Here is a 17,278-nt window from a genome sequence, read left to right as displayed (position 1 = left end):
CTTGCGATTCAGCCCGTCGTGGGCCGCTCAACCGAATAACTTACTTTCGACGCCATCGCCAGTTCTTAAAACGATAATGATCCATTAAGAAACTCGGAACTCGGGCATTCCTTGTGAATACTACGGATTAGCCGGACGGAGAGATGCTTTTCTCACGAGAGAAAGAGAGAGAGAGAGAGAGAGAAAGAAAGAGAGAGAAAGCGATGGCGAAAGAAAAAACGTTAATCGGAGGAACACGGGGGCCGCCGGAAACGGCCGAGTCTTTCGACTTTTCATCGAACTGGAAGGAGTCGTCTTTGTGCTTAACGGCCGGTACCAGCATGCAGTACGAAATGGAGTTGGGATAGATGGAAACGAAGGGTTCGCTTCCCGATTCCAGATGAACGGATTTCGTTAAAAGCAGATTTACATTTCCTCGGCCACTCTCTATTTCTCTTACTCCTTTTTTATCTCTTTCCCTTTCTACTCTCTTCGCGCAAATCCTTACCAAATTCGCTCTGCTCGTCTGCGCTCTTCCCATATATAAAAAAAAAAAAAAAAAAAGAAAACAGAAAAACAGCGACACACTATTCTACTTATCGTAGTATCTACGTATTGATTGATTAAATTCAAGTGTATCAAATTTCGTGCCACCTAATTTTCACGTGCTTTTTATCAGTCCTCTTGCTGAAAGATAAGCAAATAAATATCTAGCGACTTCTCTCTTTTAGATTCTTTCGAATTTTACCAACATAGTCAAACCAATGAACTAATCTACTTTTCACCAATGAGTCCACACGATAACTATAAAGAAATTTGATACTATGAAAATGGAACATAGAATTAATGGGACATCAATGGGACGTAAGATAAAAATGGGAAACATAGCGATAAAGAAACATAGCTTCGTCGAAGACGATTTCATTATGAAATATGCCCTTTATATTTTCTGCAGTCGCGGTGTTGCACGTTTGATCGTTTCCAGAATTCCATCGATTTTTACTGAGATCATACGACGATTGAAACGTTTGGTTTCTTTCTGTCTAGATGGAATCGTACACGAATCATCAAGAACAGCTGTATCGCAACGACGCTACTTCGCCGCACACTGATCAGACAGAGAATCTTCAGTGGATCCAGATCAAGATAATCCTTCAACCGTTCCATTTCGTGAACGACCAGCTGAATTTACGATGCAGTGCCCAGATTTTAGGCATATATTCGGCGATAAGCGAGGTGCAGCTCATCGCTGGACTGAGTGAACCGGTGCCAGAGAGAGGTAATACGAGTTTTATGCTGACTTTGAATGAGAGACCCGGAATGTACAACGGACACGCGCGCACACACACAGACAGACATCACGTCGACGTGCAGAACTATCCAACGTTTTTCTTTCCTTTTCTCTCTTTTTTTTGCGAGAGAAATTTAATCGCGCACGAGATGCCACAAAGATAAGGATGACGAACGGATTTATTGTAAAAGCCCGACTCTGGTAATTTTTCAGCGAATTCACAGAGATTCAGAACCTAAATTTCGACATGAGACAGTTAAACGTTCTACTTTTGATTCGGTGAGAATGTACTATTGCTGGTGGAAACTGCAGTTTGATTATTTTTGAAGTGCATTAGATTTCAATTTGTGTTCCTTTTTTCTTTTTTTTTTTTTTTGTTCATTTTTTTCTATTTTGAGATGCGATCGTGATTGGAAGACTTGCGCGATGACTGAGAAATTTACTCGAGAAACAAAAATCACAATATTTTAAATTTCCAGCAAAGAAACGAAATCAGACTCCAATCGCCCACTGTCACTGTCTCGCCAGATTATCTTTAATATTCTTAATACGAAAACATTCACTGAGATCTCCCTTGACGATACGACCGACAAAGCCCCCGTGGAAGAATATTCTCTCAAAAGCGGAGCGAGAGTGTCTGTGAACCGACAGAAGCATGTAGTACACCCGTGGTAAAATTGAATCACTTAAAAGTCTCGAAAACATAAGACAAAGCAGCGAATCCTCCATTTCCGAGCTACTGTTTACATTTCATTCGCATTCTCGGCCAGTCCCCATTCGCGCGGCTCGTCGCTGAAAAGTCTCCGTAAATCCCAAAGCAGACTGTTTGTTCTTCGTTTTATATTTCATTCTCTTCTCTTCCTTCTTTCTTTATTTTCTTTTTTTTTTTCTCTCTCTTCACTCGATTTCAACACGACGAACGAACACACCTGGCCCACGAGAAACTGGCCATCGTACGTTCGGCGGGTAATAGTTGCACGCTCGGGCTCACCAACCCGAGGATTAGCCGGTCGGTCGCACAGGCTAATAAATTTCGAGAGTTAGGGTCCACCCACTCGAAATCGGAAAGGAAGCCTCCGGTGCACGCCGCGTTCGCTTCCTGCACGCGACGTCGACGAGATTTAATTGACCGACCACGGTTAGAACCGAGGCTCCTATTACCTTTCTGTAGCTCCTCCTTTCCCTCACCGTTCTTCTTTCTTGGCGGCCGAGTACGTCGTTTCCACGGTCGTATACCCAACCGGAATTCCTGTCGCGACTCACTTGACGTCTTATGACGAAGCACAGCTATGTACTTTGTTCGTACGTTAACGCACAAATGTATCCGGACATTCGATGCAGTTTTAACAGAACACAATTTTTCAAGCCGCGACGTAGCGTGAAGTTGCAGGTAAAAAGAGAATTTCAGATAATAAGATCGTGATTTGGGGATTTATATTGATACGTAGCGGAATAAAATCGGTGATAGTGAAATTAAATTTTAGAATGTTCGTTTTCTTTGTGCAGGTTTAATGTCGCGTCGACATCAAGATAGTCATCAGCGACTAGATTCGGTACTTATATTTTTTGGCATAGATTTATATCCATCAAGTATTGGAGTGTTCCCTTGAGATGATTTTGGCAAGTCAAGACAGCGGTAGGATTAATCCTATGGGATCTTCTCTGCCACTCATAGTTTGTGCATTCATATAGAATGTGTTGAGCTATGACAGATTTTTGATATCCATTGCAGAAGGGAGGATCAGTCTTCTTGATTAGGTGATCATAAGTTATTGAAGCTGTGTCCTGTACTTAATCGAATCTAAATTCTTAATGCAATTCTTTCTTCTTTGGTTAATCCGCGAAAAGGAATTTCTTGGTAGAAATCGTTCGCTACGTTATGGATCTTTGTTCGATTTGATGTTGTCCATAGTTCACTCATCCTTGACGTTGATCTTTGCACAGTGTATAAGTTCTTATACACTGGATAGGAATGACTCTAAATGGTAAGGTCTAAATTTTAGAATGTTATCACTCAAGTGTTTAAGCAAAGTGCATAATCATTCAAGATTCTAATTTGCGTAAATTGTACGTGGAAGGTTCTAGAATAAAAAGAAAGGATATGAAAATATTAGGATACGTTTTGAAGAAAGCATGTACAAGAATTACTTATTCAATTTTCAATTGTCATCCGAAAGAATGCTGCCTAAGGAAATTCCTCGAATTTCATTTCGATCGCTTTAACAAGATTGAACGTCTTGCTACAAAGAAAGCTAACGTTCGAACAAAGCGTGACATGAGACGTAACAAAAGACTAACTTTTGAATCAAGAATTTAGTTTATTGCAGCATATAGCGTACGTCCTCATGAGCGAAATTCTAGTTTACTGTTTTAGAGTCGCTAAAACTTCATTTTGCTCGGCTCTTGATAGCTTAAGGTATGTCGTAAAGCGGAAGTTCTGAAGGGAAACTCTGAAGATGGGGCATAAAGGCACCAGAGTGGCACCAGCCCAAACCAGGGACTAGCACTAACAGAAATCTTGCGCCACGCCCAACTTTCACGTACCATCTACGCGAACAAGTATTTTCACATGCTTTTCACGGATAAATCGTGAAAGCAGGTATTAGTGACAGGCTCGATTGACAATCAATCGCAACATCGTGGATCCCCGATTCTCAAGAAAATACAAATTTAATTTTTTTAGTTGTTCAGTCTTTAAAGAATAAGAATTATCACAGTAACGTTTTATTGTTACATTTCTGCGCAATAGAGAAGTTGCAAGTATAATTCCTCTGATCCCTCTTGAGAATTAAAGACCCTCCAACAGTTAGATTACGCGAAATGGCATAAATATTCAAACATTTTCCATTTCTTATCACGGTGGAGAAGGTATGAAACTAGCATCTGTCAGCAAGAAATTAATCCTTTTCCCTTAATGTTATCGTTAGCAGGAAGAAAGCGTAGAAGGTAAAAAAGTAAAGATATTAATGAAGGCGATTAAACAATGTCAGAGAGTGCCTAGCGAGAAAGAATATGAAACGTCTTCGATTTTTCAACTACAGAAAACTTACGATTCAATTTCCGCGGCATTCTCGCCTTAATAGCACACTGAAAGTAATTATTTAGTTCCGTCTTACGCGTCGTTCTTACGAGTAGTAATATCTAACTTTCTCTCAAATCAAACAACTTAGAAACACAATTGACCCGTCCGTTCAAACGTTTTATAATTACTAAAAAAAAAGAAAAAAAAGACCTAAAGTCCAATACCAGAAAATATCGTTATATACTTCCAATTTCTCGTTCGAACGTGAAACCGGAGATGAATTAGTTTCCTCGTCGTTTTACTGCACCGAGATTCTTATTAGCCGCAGTGCGGCGTTGCGCGGCGGTATTTCGAAATTTAGCTGAAAGCCGCGATTTCTGCACGATTGGAATAATCACTTTGCCGTCGCGTCGCCAGCGCCGGGGAACTGTGTCATTCTCTCAACAAAAGGCAATGAATTATATTCCATCAGGCTGGAATATTTACCAACGAAGCGTACTGCAAATAAAGAGGGGGAGAAAAAAAAATTATCTTAAAATTTCATCCCGGTTTTTATCGACGAGTCTCGGCCGGTCCTGCTACCCGATTAAATTGAATTTTAGCGCGTGCAAGTAGAATATGATGGATGGCGTCAGACGAGCGGCTCCGTTGTCGGATTAAAACGCACACGACTCACTAGCTTCTTGCGTGAAAATCGTTTCGCAGTTAGGTATTCATAGCGTTCCATGCTGTTATCTCTTAAATTAATTGCTTTGCCCGTATTATTAAACATTCTATCAAATGTCTGCAACGTTTCTAGTTATAATATGGCAATAGTAATAGAGTACAATTAGTAGATCAGTTTCTTGATTCAAATTTAAATTTTTTATTTCGTAAAAGTATTCTGAATGCTCTAACATGACATAACAATGATAAAATATTAAATAATAAAGTCCAAATCTAATAATTGCCACTGCAGAATTTTTAAAAATTTATTCGTACATCCTGCAAAATGTCTCGTAACCGTACTATTGAAAATACTGTTTTAACTGTACTTTAATAATATACGATGATTGCAGAAAGTATTTGCTCACTATTGAATTTATTGCAACGTATATATACTAATTGAATTTCACGGTACGTCAACTATTGAATTCGACGTTCAAAACTAACCAATTACAATTGAGTTAGAATTCTTATTTAAAATTCATTGAAGTTCCGTTTGAATTACTACCGTCCCATTGCCAGGTGGAGAAAGAAAATTTGGTAGTTTCTTCTTAATATTAGGGCTGTTTCACGTTAGATATGTGTCACTTTAATCCATTGACTGCCGCAGAATCATGTTGTTTCGGGATAGACAATCAGTTATGCGGCGGTAAACCAGAGTTATTTGGGATAGGCAATCAACTATGCAGTGGTGAACCGAGATATCTCACGTGATACGCAGGGAAAGTACGTATATGGGTCAACAGTAGCAGGATACGGCGTTATTGTGACCGGTGTATTGCAGAAAATTCAGAATTGTTGGAATATCGACACATCAAACATTTTAGTAGCCGTATTATGCTCGAAAAAATTTCTGATATGCGGAAATTGTTGCGTCGCGTTTACAATGACGCGAATTACTGTTCGGCCGTATCGTTTTATTCCCAATACGTGTGTTTCATATATAATAACATTTCCAATCAGAATTTACACGACGTATTCGAATTTTTTGTTCTGTTAATGATAAAAAGATTTAATTGGTATTAAAATGTAACGTGCATTGAAATTATTTAAATTATTCATTGCATTGCATTGCTAATTACCAACTGCTATCACATTATATTAATTAATGAATTCAATAATTTCCTTTTTTGCGAAAAATTTAATTTATTCCCTTTGCTAATTTAATTCTGTCTCTTTGGTTCTTTGCATAACGCAAGGTTTAATTCTATGTAATCTAATTATTCATATTAATTTTTTGCAGGATTTCTAAAAATATTTCAGAATTTTTATGTGTATTCGTATTCGTGTTATGTTTCATGAATGTTTTAATGATATTCGTTACCATCCCAGACTATTCTACATAAAGTCGAACAACATAGTTTAAGCGACAAATTTGAAGCGACGCGACGCTTGAATTTTAATTGCGAGCGGGTGATTCGTTCGTGAGAAGTTGAAGTGTATCAAATATTATAGAAGAACATGATCGTAGTTCAATAGTTAAAGAAACAGAAGTAAAACTGCTTAAATTTAATATCACTGCTCCAATTAACTTTGAAAATTTTTTTCATCAATTTAGAAGAATCAGTCTGACTTAAAAATTAAAAATTAAATTACTCTCGCGAATATTTAGAACATCCAAACGGTAGCAGATATTTTTAAACCTACTAAAATCGTAAAATACTTCCCTTTTCCATTACAAGACTGAAATTAATGTAGAATTAATTCAATAACCTGAATAAAAGAACGAATCAAATATCGACCGAATTCAAAGAAACCCACCTCTATAAACATGACTCGATCGGAATAAAATCACTGTAGCGAGAAACGAAGTCATCATTGGACAACGTTCCAAACGATCTACTACATTACATACATTGAAATTGTCCTGCGAAATTTCGGCCTTCTCTTACTCTATAAAAAATCCAGCATGCACACGGAAAATTTAGAAGCAGCAACAGTAGAACTCTCTCCAAGTTTCCTCTATATTCTCTTTTCCAATAGAATGGCGGCCACGGTTAGTCTCGTTGAGAAACTTGCCTCGTAGAAGATGCCGACTGTCGAGTTCTTAGCATGGTCGTTTCGAAAGTTCGCCTCTTCGCGTTGGCCCTCTTTTCTCTTGACCCCTATAAAGCCACTGTCCCTTCTCGTCAGTTGGCTCCGTCTGTCTCTCTCGCGAACCCTAACCCTCGAGTCCTCGAGTCTTCATTCCACTGACTTCGCGAATCTTTTCCGGAATCCCCGGACGCTGATCTCACGTGTACGACGATCAACTAAAGGGTAGAAAAAGCTTGAACGTCTTTGGATCTCTCTCTCTTTATGGACCTTGAAGATTGCGCGATAAATCGTTAATGGTTTTCAGCCGGACGGTTACGCGCTGTACGTGCAGCTCCCTCTTTTCTCTAATTCTCTCTATTTAAAGGTCTTTTGATTCTTAATATTGCGTTAAGATTCTTTCTCTTCTCCTTCTTTCCTGCAGAGGGCTTTTTCGAGAATTCTTAAACGTATCGTAGTATTATTTAATATTGGAAATCTGCATACACGCAATATATATCTGACTAAATAAATTTCACCTCGTCCATCGAAGTTTATCCACCTAAAAAAAAATGAAATGAATTTTGAATTTAAGAGAGGAACATTTAAAGAGACCATTCAAAACTAAGAATGACACTCATTCCATCGAATAAACTCGATCATTCCTCTCCGCCACTAATAGTAAGAGAACTATCAAAGCGAGCAAAACCGCGATGCACACAGTACCACGAAAGAAAGAGAGAAAGGGAGAGAGAGAGAGAGAGTAAACGCTTCTTACTTTCATTCGAATAGCAAGTGGTCTCTTGAAAGAGAAACGAGTATTACGATAACGTGCTTCAGAAACGTGTGCTTATTTCAAGGATATATGATAGGTTTATTCAGCATGCAACGGCACTCGGCGAGTGGCGTCTGCTATCAGGCTTGGAATACTTGATTATTCGAGACATTTTGCAGCCACGTGTACTTAGCTACTTCAAGAATGGATAAACTCTCTGTTAGAGTCGCCTCTCATCTCTGAATATCGCGAAATCACGAATTTTCAATCTAAAAATTCCTGCTTTTTCTAAGAGCGAATTTTCGATTGTTGAATGACTGTTCATTGAATACGTGTCTTACGCTCTAACTCTCGTAATTAAAGTCATCTGTCGGCGACAAATTCTCTGATTTTTCCCACTCTATTTTAACGATATTCGCATATTTGTTTTAATAACTTTTAAGTAACTTTTAAGTAACTTGCGTTTATCCTCCCACTGCGCTGAGATCCGTGATTACAAAAATTCCAACGACTTACGATCCTTCACCCCACTCTGGCAACACGCTACGTTTTCTCAGTTTTTCTTCGAACAATAGAAACTGGTTGCCGCAGTGCACTTAACGAGCTGACACTCTCTCCGCGATCGGCTAACAACCGATCGTAGAACTAACGACAACATCGACCACGTTCGCTTATCTGGGTTATAGGTTGGCGCGATGGAGAACAACCGCTATCGAGAAGCAACCGCGTGTAGTCAGATAGGGAAATATCCTGGTATACGATGCAGGTGGATACCGCGTCTAAATGCTCGTGCCAGTCCACTTACACGGCGTGGTAGGCCGAGAGAACGCTATCGGGTGATTGATCGAGCGATGCTTAGCGTCCGTGATTATCGGAAGTGTCTCCACGTCGATTATTTTGACCGATGAGCCCAGGGGTATATCGAAAGGAATCACTTTTCGGGGTTACTGGAACGTGAAGGAATCCTCGGCCCGGTCAACCCTAAGAAAAATCTATATAGAGGAATTTTCCATCGTTCGGCCACGTCGCTCGAGTAATTGAGGCATTCCTCTTTTCCCCGGGATCGATCTTTTATTAGCTTGATACACCGGTGATTGATCGACCGAATATCGTGCGTTTCATCGTGCAGCCACCGGGAACGTGTTAACTCGCCGTGTATTGGTTTCATTGATTATAATTACGTGTACGATTCGCGGTTGATGTTACGTTGACTGATGTTAACGCGATCGGAAGTTTATAGGTATTCTAGATGCGATTTCGTCGTCGGGGGACGTCTAATGAAAGATGAATGACTCTCGTGGAGAGGCGTGCGATCTGCTTTATACTGATTTAAATGGAAAGTGGAATTATTGTGTGTTTATTTGACGACGATGTTTAATATCTGACAGGTAGCTCTTTTCGAAATAAAGTTAATTGAAGTAATGTCAAAACCGTGCTCGAGACAGAAACATGCAGATAAAACATTAGTTGCATTAGTTAACATTAGTTACTCGACATTTCTGTCTAGATTAAACTAGATAAAAGACATGACTAGAAAAAAGCATTTCGAAAATTAAAATTAATGTTGGTTTAAATTTACGTCAATTTAACTTGATCAATAGCCCGCACAACGATCGTGTTTTTCACCGTTCGTGTTTACAACTTTCACAGTTACCTGGTAATTTTCCCAAGATTATTGACACGTCCTAATTTCTACGCCACCATCGAGAAATCCGAATGATTTTATCGAAACGAAATCGCTGTCGTCGATATTCGAACGATATGCTATTGGAACGGAACAACGACGAGAGACTTGTCGAAAAAGGAAAAGCGCAGACTGAATACGAAATAAGACAACGTGCGTTCAGCGCGGCGATGGTTCACTAGCAGCGTGCAAAATTGTAAGTCCGGTTCGTTCTTGGAGAATGTCGTTCTCCAAACTTAATCTCACGTAATTTGCAAAGTTACATCTTCGTTGCAATCGACTAAAACAAGCCACCATTCATTTTTTCTTTTCTCTTCTTCTTCCTTTTCTTAACTATCTATACCTCGCGAAATTTCCACCGTCCACCCTGAAAGGTGGAAATACGAACGGTGTGTACAGTACACGACACGAGCAAACGTGTACGCGACGGCAACAACCCTTTAGTCCTTTACCCCATATACTCTAAGTAAATCGTTTCTGTAAAACTTTCGAGGACTCGCGTCACGAACTTTAGAATGCCGGCTCATGAAGTTGTCTGGAGAGTTTTTATATCAAGAACTCTCTCTCTCTCTCTCTCTCTCTCTCTCTCTCTCTCTCTCGTGTACTTCTCAAAACGCACGGTCACTTGAATCCCGCTGAAAAGCCCTCACCGGGAACCCATGGAGTAGTCTTGCAAGCCGCTTTCACATGTATAATATCGCATTTTTATACGTAGTCCCCCACCCGACAATTTCACCGGTGGGACTACCCTTCTACGCGGCCGGAAATACATTATATCCTAACCTCCGTTACCGGGCTGCTTAAACAAGCGAGATATTTTACTCAAAAACGCGAGATATGCATGCGTGTTTCAAATAGAAATGTATGTTTCAGATAGATTTATCTTTATTGTTCAAGTATCTAAAATACCGGAATTTACTTTCCTGGTTTATATATATATTTATATATATATATATATATATATATATATATATATATATGCGTGTATGTATGTATTTTTGTTTTCTTATATTTCAAAAATTTCATTTCGAAAATATGATATTTCAGTTAATAATAATCTCAGCTTCATTTCGCAGAATGAACGATTTAAAACTCTGCAGTTTTTCGGAATAGTGGAACAATTTATTTTTAAACACTGTTTGAAAGCTTGAAATGAAAATGCATGCGCGACATGCAAAGTTTCAACGCTTGCATAAATATAAAATTCATTATTTTGTTGCATTAATATCTACGCGCGCAGAAACGTTTATAATGTTCTGTACGCGTTGTTATAACGTTCTGTTGTTTTGAGAAAAGAGAAAAAAATATTTTTGCTTGTACTCGAGTGCACTGTTTTTATTTTTTTTTTTTTTTTAAATACAGAGATATTTCTCTGACAGGGCAGAGAAATTGTATAATTTAGTGCAATTTATCGATTAAATGAACTATTGTTACGAACTATCTACTTGCGTTGTTCCATATTTTCGTACATCATCATTCTCTTGCTCTGCTTTTTACTTGCTTGCTTTTTACTATAGCCGCAATTGGATAATTTCAAGAATTTCAACAAATTTCCTAGCATTTCGAATTTCTTGCTACTTCCTTAATAGCACTATGAACCGATGAAAACGCCCGTCGTAAGACCAAAATTTAAGATTATAGGCGGATTTCCTAGATTAAACGTTGATGTTACGCCCTCGCCTAACATCCTTACCTGCTCTCGCGCAGGAAGTTTGTCCAAGGAATATTCAGGAAGTTACCTTGAAAATATTCGTTACACCTAGTACATACTTCCCTTCAGAGAAAGAAATTGAAATTTAGATGTCGCGTTGCATTAACTGCGGAGAGGAGAGTGGCTTTAAAGTCTTTCGTACAAATTACAACTTTTGTAATCTTCGAACCGTGAAATTCATTATCTTCAGCGAAATTTATAACCATCCCCAAATCACGGAATAAATATTTACATTTCGTTCAGGTATTATTCGATAAATAATATGCCAATGTCAGAAATTTATTTGACTGTTCACGGAACAAATTTCGCGTGTTTCGTTTCTCGATAAATCGCTAAAGCAGAAACAAACGTGGACGATGATATCAATTAATATACACACATTCGTCAATTAAGAGTTGCCGATACTCGTGAAATTTTACTATGTTATTTCTGAATTATATTACATGTATAGCAATTAAATAGAATTTTTTGGTAGATTTCACTGGTTTTGAGATATATTGTTAAGGTTGATTTCCTAATTCTTAGAACATCTGTTGATTTCGTACGAAATAGAATCCTTAGATTACAGGGCAATCGATCAAAATTTTGTATTTGTACAACAATTCATCCTAATCATACGTTACAATTAAAGATGTTCGTTCATTCATCAAGATCGTCGTTCGTAAGATTTAAGGCTTCGCGCGAGATTTTTGTGGAAATCTTTCACCGACCTGTCCTCGACGTCTAATCTCAACGATTCTTAGACGATTTGCGAAATATTAATAACACTTGTTGCACGGACTAATATCGAATTAAACCAACCCGTGACATCCAACCTCTCTGTTTCAGTCTTTCGTTGCGTGAATAATCGAAACGACGCGCCATTCGTTCCAGTATGGGCGCACAAGTCTTAGTATATTAGCAATCTAAAAGTCTAGTCGATGGTCGGTATCCTTATTAAACGCGATATATTTACGTCGGGATTAGGCACGTATCTGGAATCCGTTCTGGTAAAAAGGGTATCCATTACCGGTTAGGAGGAAGATTGATACGTTAAGAAAGAAAGCGGGTTAGCGTCTAATTCGAAAGCGGTCGGGCTGCCGTTCCTTTCGGGTCCCTTTTCCCATCAAATCCCCGGCATCGACGTTACAGGAATTCGTTCGGCCGGCTGCAGTCGCGGTAATTTCATTTCGTTCACACCGGCTCTTTTCGCAGGCTGCCTCCCCCGTGTTCGTTGACTCGTACGTATTACTCCGTTGCCGGCGGTCTAGCAGAATTGTTTTTACGAAATTGACTTTTCCCTCGGCCTTCTCTCGGCCGAACAAAGCGTCCTTCGGGAAGAAAATCTATTGGCCTTTCGTTTAATGCTCGTCCCCTCCCACCAAGACGCTTTCCACTTCGGCTACCACCTTTTATTATTACGTTTCAATATTCCGACGTGCGTTTAATCGCATTATCGGCTTCCTGAACTTCCAGTCCGTAGCTATTGCGGGATCCGTAAGAAACGCTTTTTGGATAATCTCGTGTAACCATTAGCATATGATAATATGTGAAGCCGCGCAGGGCGATGGGATGAGAGAAGTTCGTGAAACGAAAGAAAATGGAAACAGCGGGAACGTTCATGTAATGAGATCCGTTCGATGACAAATTTTTGGATTACATTGAAATTCTCTCTTCCGGAGTTTGGTGTAATTAATAAAAATACGTGGTCACTCTTGACCGATTTATCAGCGCAGGTATCATTCGGTAATAACTAAATTCGTTGTTTCAAACTGTTTCTTTTGTACTTTTTTTTTCGAGATTATTTTAAAACCTTTCAATTTAAAATCAGCCAGCGTGGATTCATTCGTATGTAAAATTCTAAAAGAAATACTTTTAATAGCTACGTGTCCCAGAATTTTTCCAAGTCTCAGTGTTTCGTTCACAAGTATTTTATCAAGTTTCGAAACGTAACGTTTCGATTAAAAAACATTTAATCCCGTTATATCGTTTCAAAAACAGCAAAAACGTATATTACGTAAAGCAATATTTTTCATATTTCAGTTAATCTTTGAATTGTATTTTAATACCAAACACCTTGAAAATTCCTGAGACTCCAAACGGACAATTACGGCCGACCGTTCATTTATCCACGTGCTATTATACATCTATACCCGTTACAATGATCATTCTATGGCAAAAATTTAATCGATGATCGGCTTGGAGACAGTTTGGAATTAATTGAGAAAGTTCAATGAACATAAGCTGTTCACAAATACGGTGAAACGGATTAGATACGGCAACTTTGAAATGTCATCATCTCGTGTGCCTCTCAGTTGATCTCAACCTCTATTGATACCAGCAGAATACCTAGTATTTGGTTTTCGTACGCGTCGCGTTCGCAATCGATAACACATGCTAGTTCTATCGGCATGAAAATCCACCAATTACCGTTTCCATCGACGAGCGCGATATCTATTCATTAAATTTCAAGCTTTCCCAATAGACACGCACTATCGTCGTACTACCAGCGCGTGCGTTTGTCAGTTTCAATTCAGTGTGACGAGACACATCGAATCCGTTTGTTTGTGGAAACATATCGCACGGCATATATTACTGTACGATTATTTATTAACAGACATGAAGAAAAAAATCTTTTGATTAAATTAAACCAACATGTTATAGATTATCGTTTCTCTTTTACTTCCGAGAATAATTCTATTCATAGGTTAACTCGATCTACGTTGAAATATTTAAAAAGTCACACAAACTGGCTAGAGGATGATGAACGAGGTTAATTCTGAAACTGTCGTTCTCAAAGCTGAAACTTAACCCTTGCACCAACTTACTTGTCTTTAAAATGTTGCTTCATATGTCTATAGCAGCTATTAGAGAAATTTGAAAACAATTTAAACGTTCCGAGTTATCGTGAAATTTATCATTTAAACGTTCCACGATTATTTTGAAATTTTCTACAGACAGAACAAATTTTATAAAACAGAACATCCCCGAGATGAAAGATTCACGATTAACAGTTAAAGTAAAGATTAATCCAAAACATCGCCAGAATTTTCTAAAGTGTCGTTCGATCGGCTCATCGTCCACCCCGGCTAATAGTCAGTTTAGGTGACAAGTGTACACAGTAACCGCAAACCTTGAGACAAGACAACGTAATAACATTGCGCGTTAACGTGCGCGCGCGCATGTGTGTTTCAGTGACCTCCGAGAACGGAAGCGAGACACCTACGGCCATCTATTTGACGATGCTGATGCTGTGTATGCTCCAGCTGTTCCTGAGATAGTCACGATACGCCTGAGGCTGCGGGAAGGGAGTCCATGGGCGTCGCATGATAAACAGCGCACTAGTCAAAAGGAGAGGCAGGAGAAAATGGAAGGAGGGTAGTTTAAGGGCTGGCCGAACCGGCGGCGGGAAACCAAATAACAATACTGTTGAATCGGCATTGGTATCACGTGTTTTTTTAGCATATTCGGTTCCGGTTTCGTTCGCGGAGGAACGATCGCGAAAATACCATCGCTTTCATTGTTAACACTCGTCTACGTCGTACATACGTCCCCGATAAACGATCGTTCAACAAGATCGAGACGATGCCTGGACACTACACGGTTTATTGATACGCTTATCTCGACTTGTATCGGATAATACGAACGCGATTTATTCGAGAACAATTCGTCGTGAACCGAAGTTTCTCGATTCGATATATTATTAGGCTGATGTTCACTTGATAGCTCAGAATGGGGTCGGTAATTTTTGCGTTTAGTGCACTGACATCGACATTACACGAGTAGCAAAATTAACATATACCAAACGTCATTTTGTCAAAATTTAGACTGGAAATTTATCGTATTGTGTATTACTTGATGAAGTAATATAAGAAAAAGATGTTGGACGTATAAAATGTAATACAATCGAAGAAACTTCAGTTATAAGACATCAATTTATCCTTTAACTTAGAGACATCCATGTTTTTATCATTACTTTGTGTAATAAATATTCAGACTTGTTTCAAAGATAAGCACTCTAAAAGTACTTTAAAGGTTCACATTTAGGTAAGAAGATTCAGCAGGAATTCATTGAATTAATCATCGACTGAAAATTCAGCAATATCGTTACCGTAGTTAAGGATTACGTTTAACCTACATACGTCAAGATTATTCTAATATCGCATGATGTGCTACTAAATGAACAACAGTCTGAGTACGAGCTCCTCGCTATGGCAAAGACAGTTGTAATCTAATTCGTGTTCGATCGACATACTGCTCAAATAAATTCCGTGTCTGTAAAGTAACGAGCAACCGACTGATCCGTTCGAGGACAAGGTCGAGAGCTAGCTTTGAAGTGAAATCGTTTGCTTACGTATCGCGTTTCCGCTTCAAAGGATCCCTGTCACAGATATTCTCTTCCGGTTCCTATCGACGAACGCAGCTGTACAGAGAAGAACACGTAATTGGCAAGAGATCGAGAGCCTGACTGGAGAAATGTAAAATTCCGAACAAGGTACAGTAGCTCACGAAAATATTTGGATACTCGCTATAATAGAAAATAATTCATTGTAAAGCACGGCTTAAAATTTCATTAGCGTTGTAACGAGACACGACTGTCACGAATTGCCAGAGACAATTAAAAATTGCGAAGTACGAACAGCTATCTTCAACATGTCACAAAAGATATTACATTTAATACTTGGAGCTTACTTGAATTGTTTAAATACTTCCATACATAATACTTGTGCAAATTTATATATTTTTACGAGCATTAAATTCCTAAATTCTAGAGAGACAGAATTCTTTTTCCTATTGAAATTATTCTATGTAATTTTACATATTTTACGAGTCCTGTGAATTCTTTCGCTTTCATTAAATTCATTAAACAAAGCTAATGAAATTTCAAGACATTTCATATATACACACATACACATACACACACATACGACATATTCGCAAGAGGTTTCTGCAAGTGTTGGAACACTTTCGTCAGCTACTGTTAGAAAGGACGTTCAAGTACCACACATCACCCTATTTCGTCGTTCGATGAGAGAGGACAGACGATCGAATGTCCTACCATTATTCCGACTAAAGATGCGTGTCACGCGCGCTCTACGTCATTCTGTCGTGTCTATTGAACCATTGTCCTCGGGCCAGGTGAAGGACCGGTGATCGATCCGACGATTTTGATGCGAAGGGGCTAGTCAAGTGGCGCTCGCCAGACTCCTAATTTCTCTTTTCCCTCTTCCCTGCGATGTGTCCTACGTACCGCAGAAAATTCTACGTCCTACGTTTCACAATCTAACGATGTTTCCGCGCGAGAGTACCCCCGCGGGACGAGGTATTCGCGAACAGGAACACGCCTGTGTACCTACACGTTTGTTCATATCTTGCAGTGTGAGAGGGAGAGAGAGAGAGAGAGAGAGAATTTTTCTTTCGGGAAATGTGTAATAATCGATGCGTAATAATCGATCAAATGTGACGATAGAAGCTAGTTCTTAGTTTCATTTGTCTCTGGGAATTATGTGGTGTTATTGATCCATAGGCTGATGTATGGATTGATTGAAAAATGATTATTGAATGTTATAGAAAAGCTTTAGATATTGTAAAATATTCAGAATTTCAGAAATTCCCAAAGACGGGAATGTGTTTCATTTAATAATGTTAAAAATTTATCATTTTTTTTATATCAGAATTTTTTATAATCTTTTTTCTTTATCTTTTTAGTATTTTGTATTCATTTTCTTCACGTTCACTGATATTATATGATAACTTTGAGGAAATTTTCAATCATTCTGTACATCACTGTTGTCAAGCGCGAGATGAAGCGATTTTAACAAATGTTGTAAGATCTCACAAATTCCTGGCATTACCGCTATAAATATTTCCTGAATTTCAACAGGGAAATGAATATACCAAATGATGAAATGATACTTCAAATCCTGTATAATAGATAGCTAGATATAGAACATAGCAACTAACGATGGAAACAAGAAATCAAACAAACCGGAAGCGTAATTATAAATTACGTTGAAAGTTGCGACATGCGACGAATTGTTACACGAAATGGATCGTGAGACAAAGCATGAAAAATATTCCCCTCAAAAAGCGCGGTATTTCACTATATGTGTGTGTGT

At 38.7% G+C, this 17,278-nt stretch overlaps 1 protein-coding gene across 1 annotated transcript in view; it reads left to right on the top strand.

Annotated features, from left to right (window-relative positions):
• Window positions 1-16,752, top strand: part of LOC122529602 — a 193,505-nt gene extending 176,753 nt beyond the window's left edge. Inside the window, exons 5-6 of the mRNA XM_043655886.1 lie at window positions 1,027-1,258; window positions 14,355-16,752. Of these exons, the coding sequence (XP_043511821.1) occupies window positions 1,027-1,258; window positions 14,355-14,440 (318 nt within the window). The 3' untranslated portion in view covers window positions 14,441-16,752. The remainder of the gene's footprint in view (window positions 1-1,026; window positions 1,259-14,354) is intronic.
• The last annotated feature ends 526 nt before the right edge of the window (window positions 16,753-17,278 follow it).

This window comes from Frieseomelitta varia, unplaced genomic scaffold, assembly GCF_011392965.1.
Source record: "Frieseomelitta varia isolate USP_RPSP 00005682 unplaced genomic scaffold, Fvar_1.2 scaffold_298, whole genome shotgun sequence".
Lineage (NCBI taxonomy): Eukaryota > Metazoa > Arthropoda > Insecta > Hymenoptera > Apidae > Frieseomelitta > Frieseomelitta varia.
The sequence above is the reverse complement of the archived record's forward strand: the minus strand, read 5'-3'. Positions and strand labels throughout refer to the sequence as shown.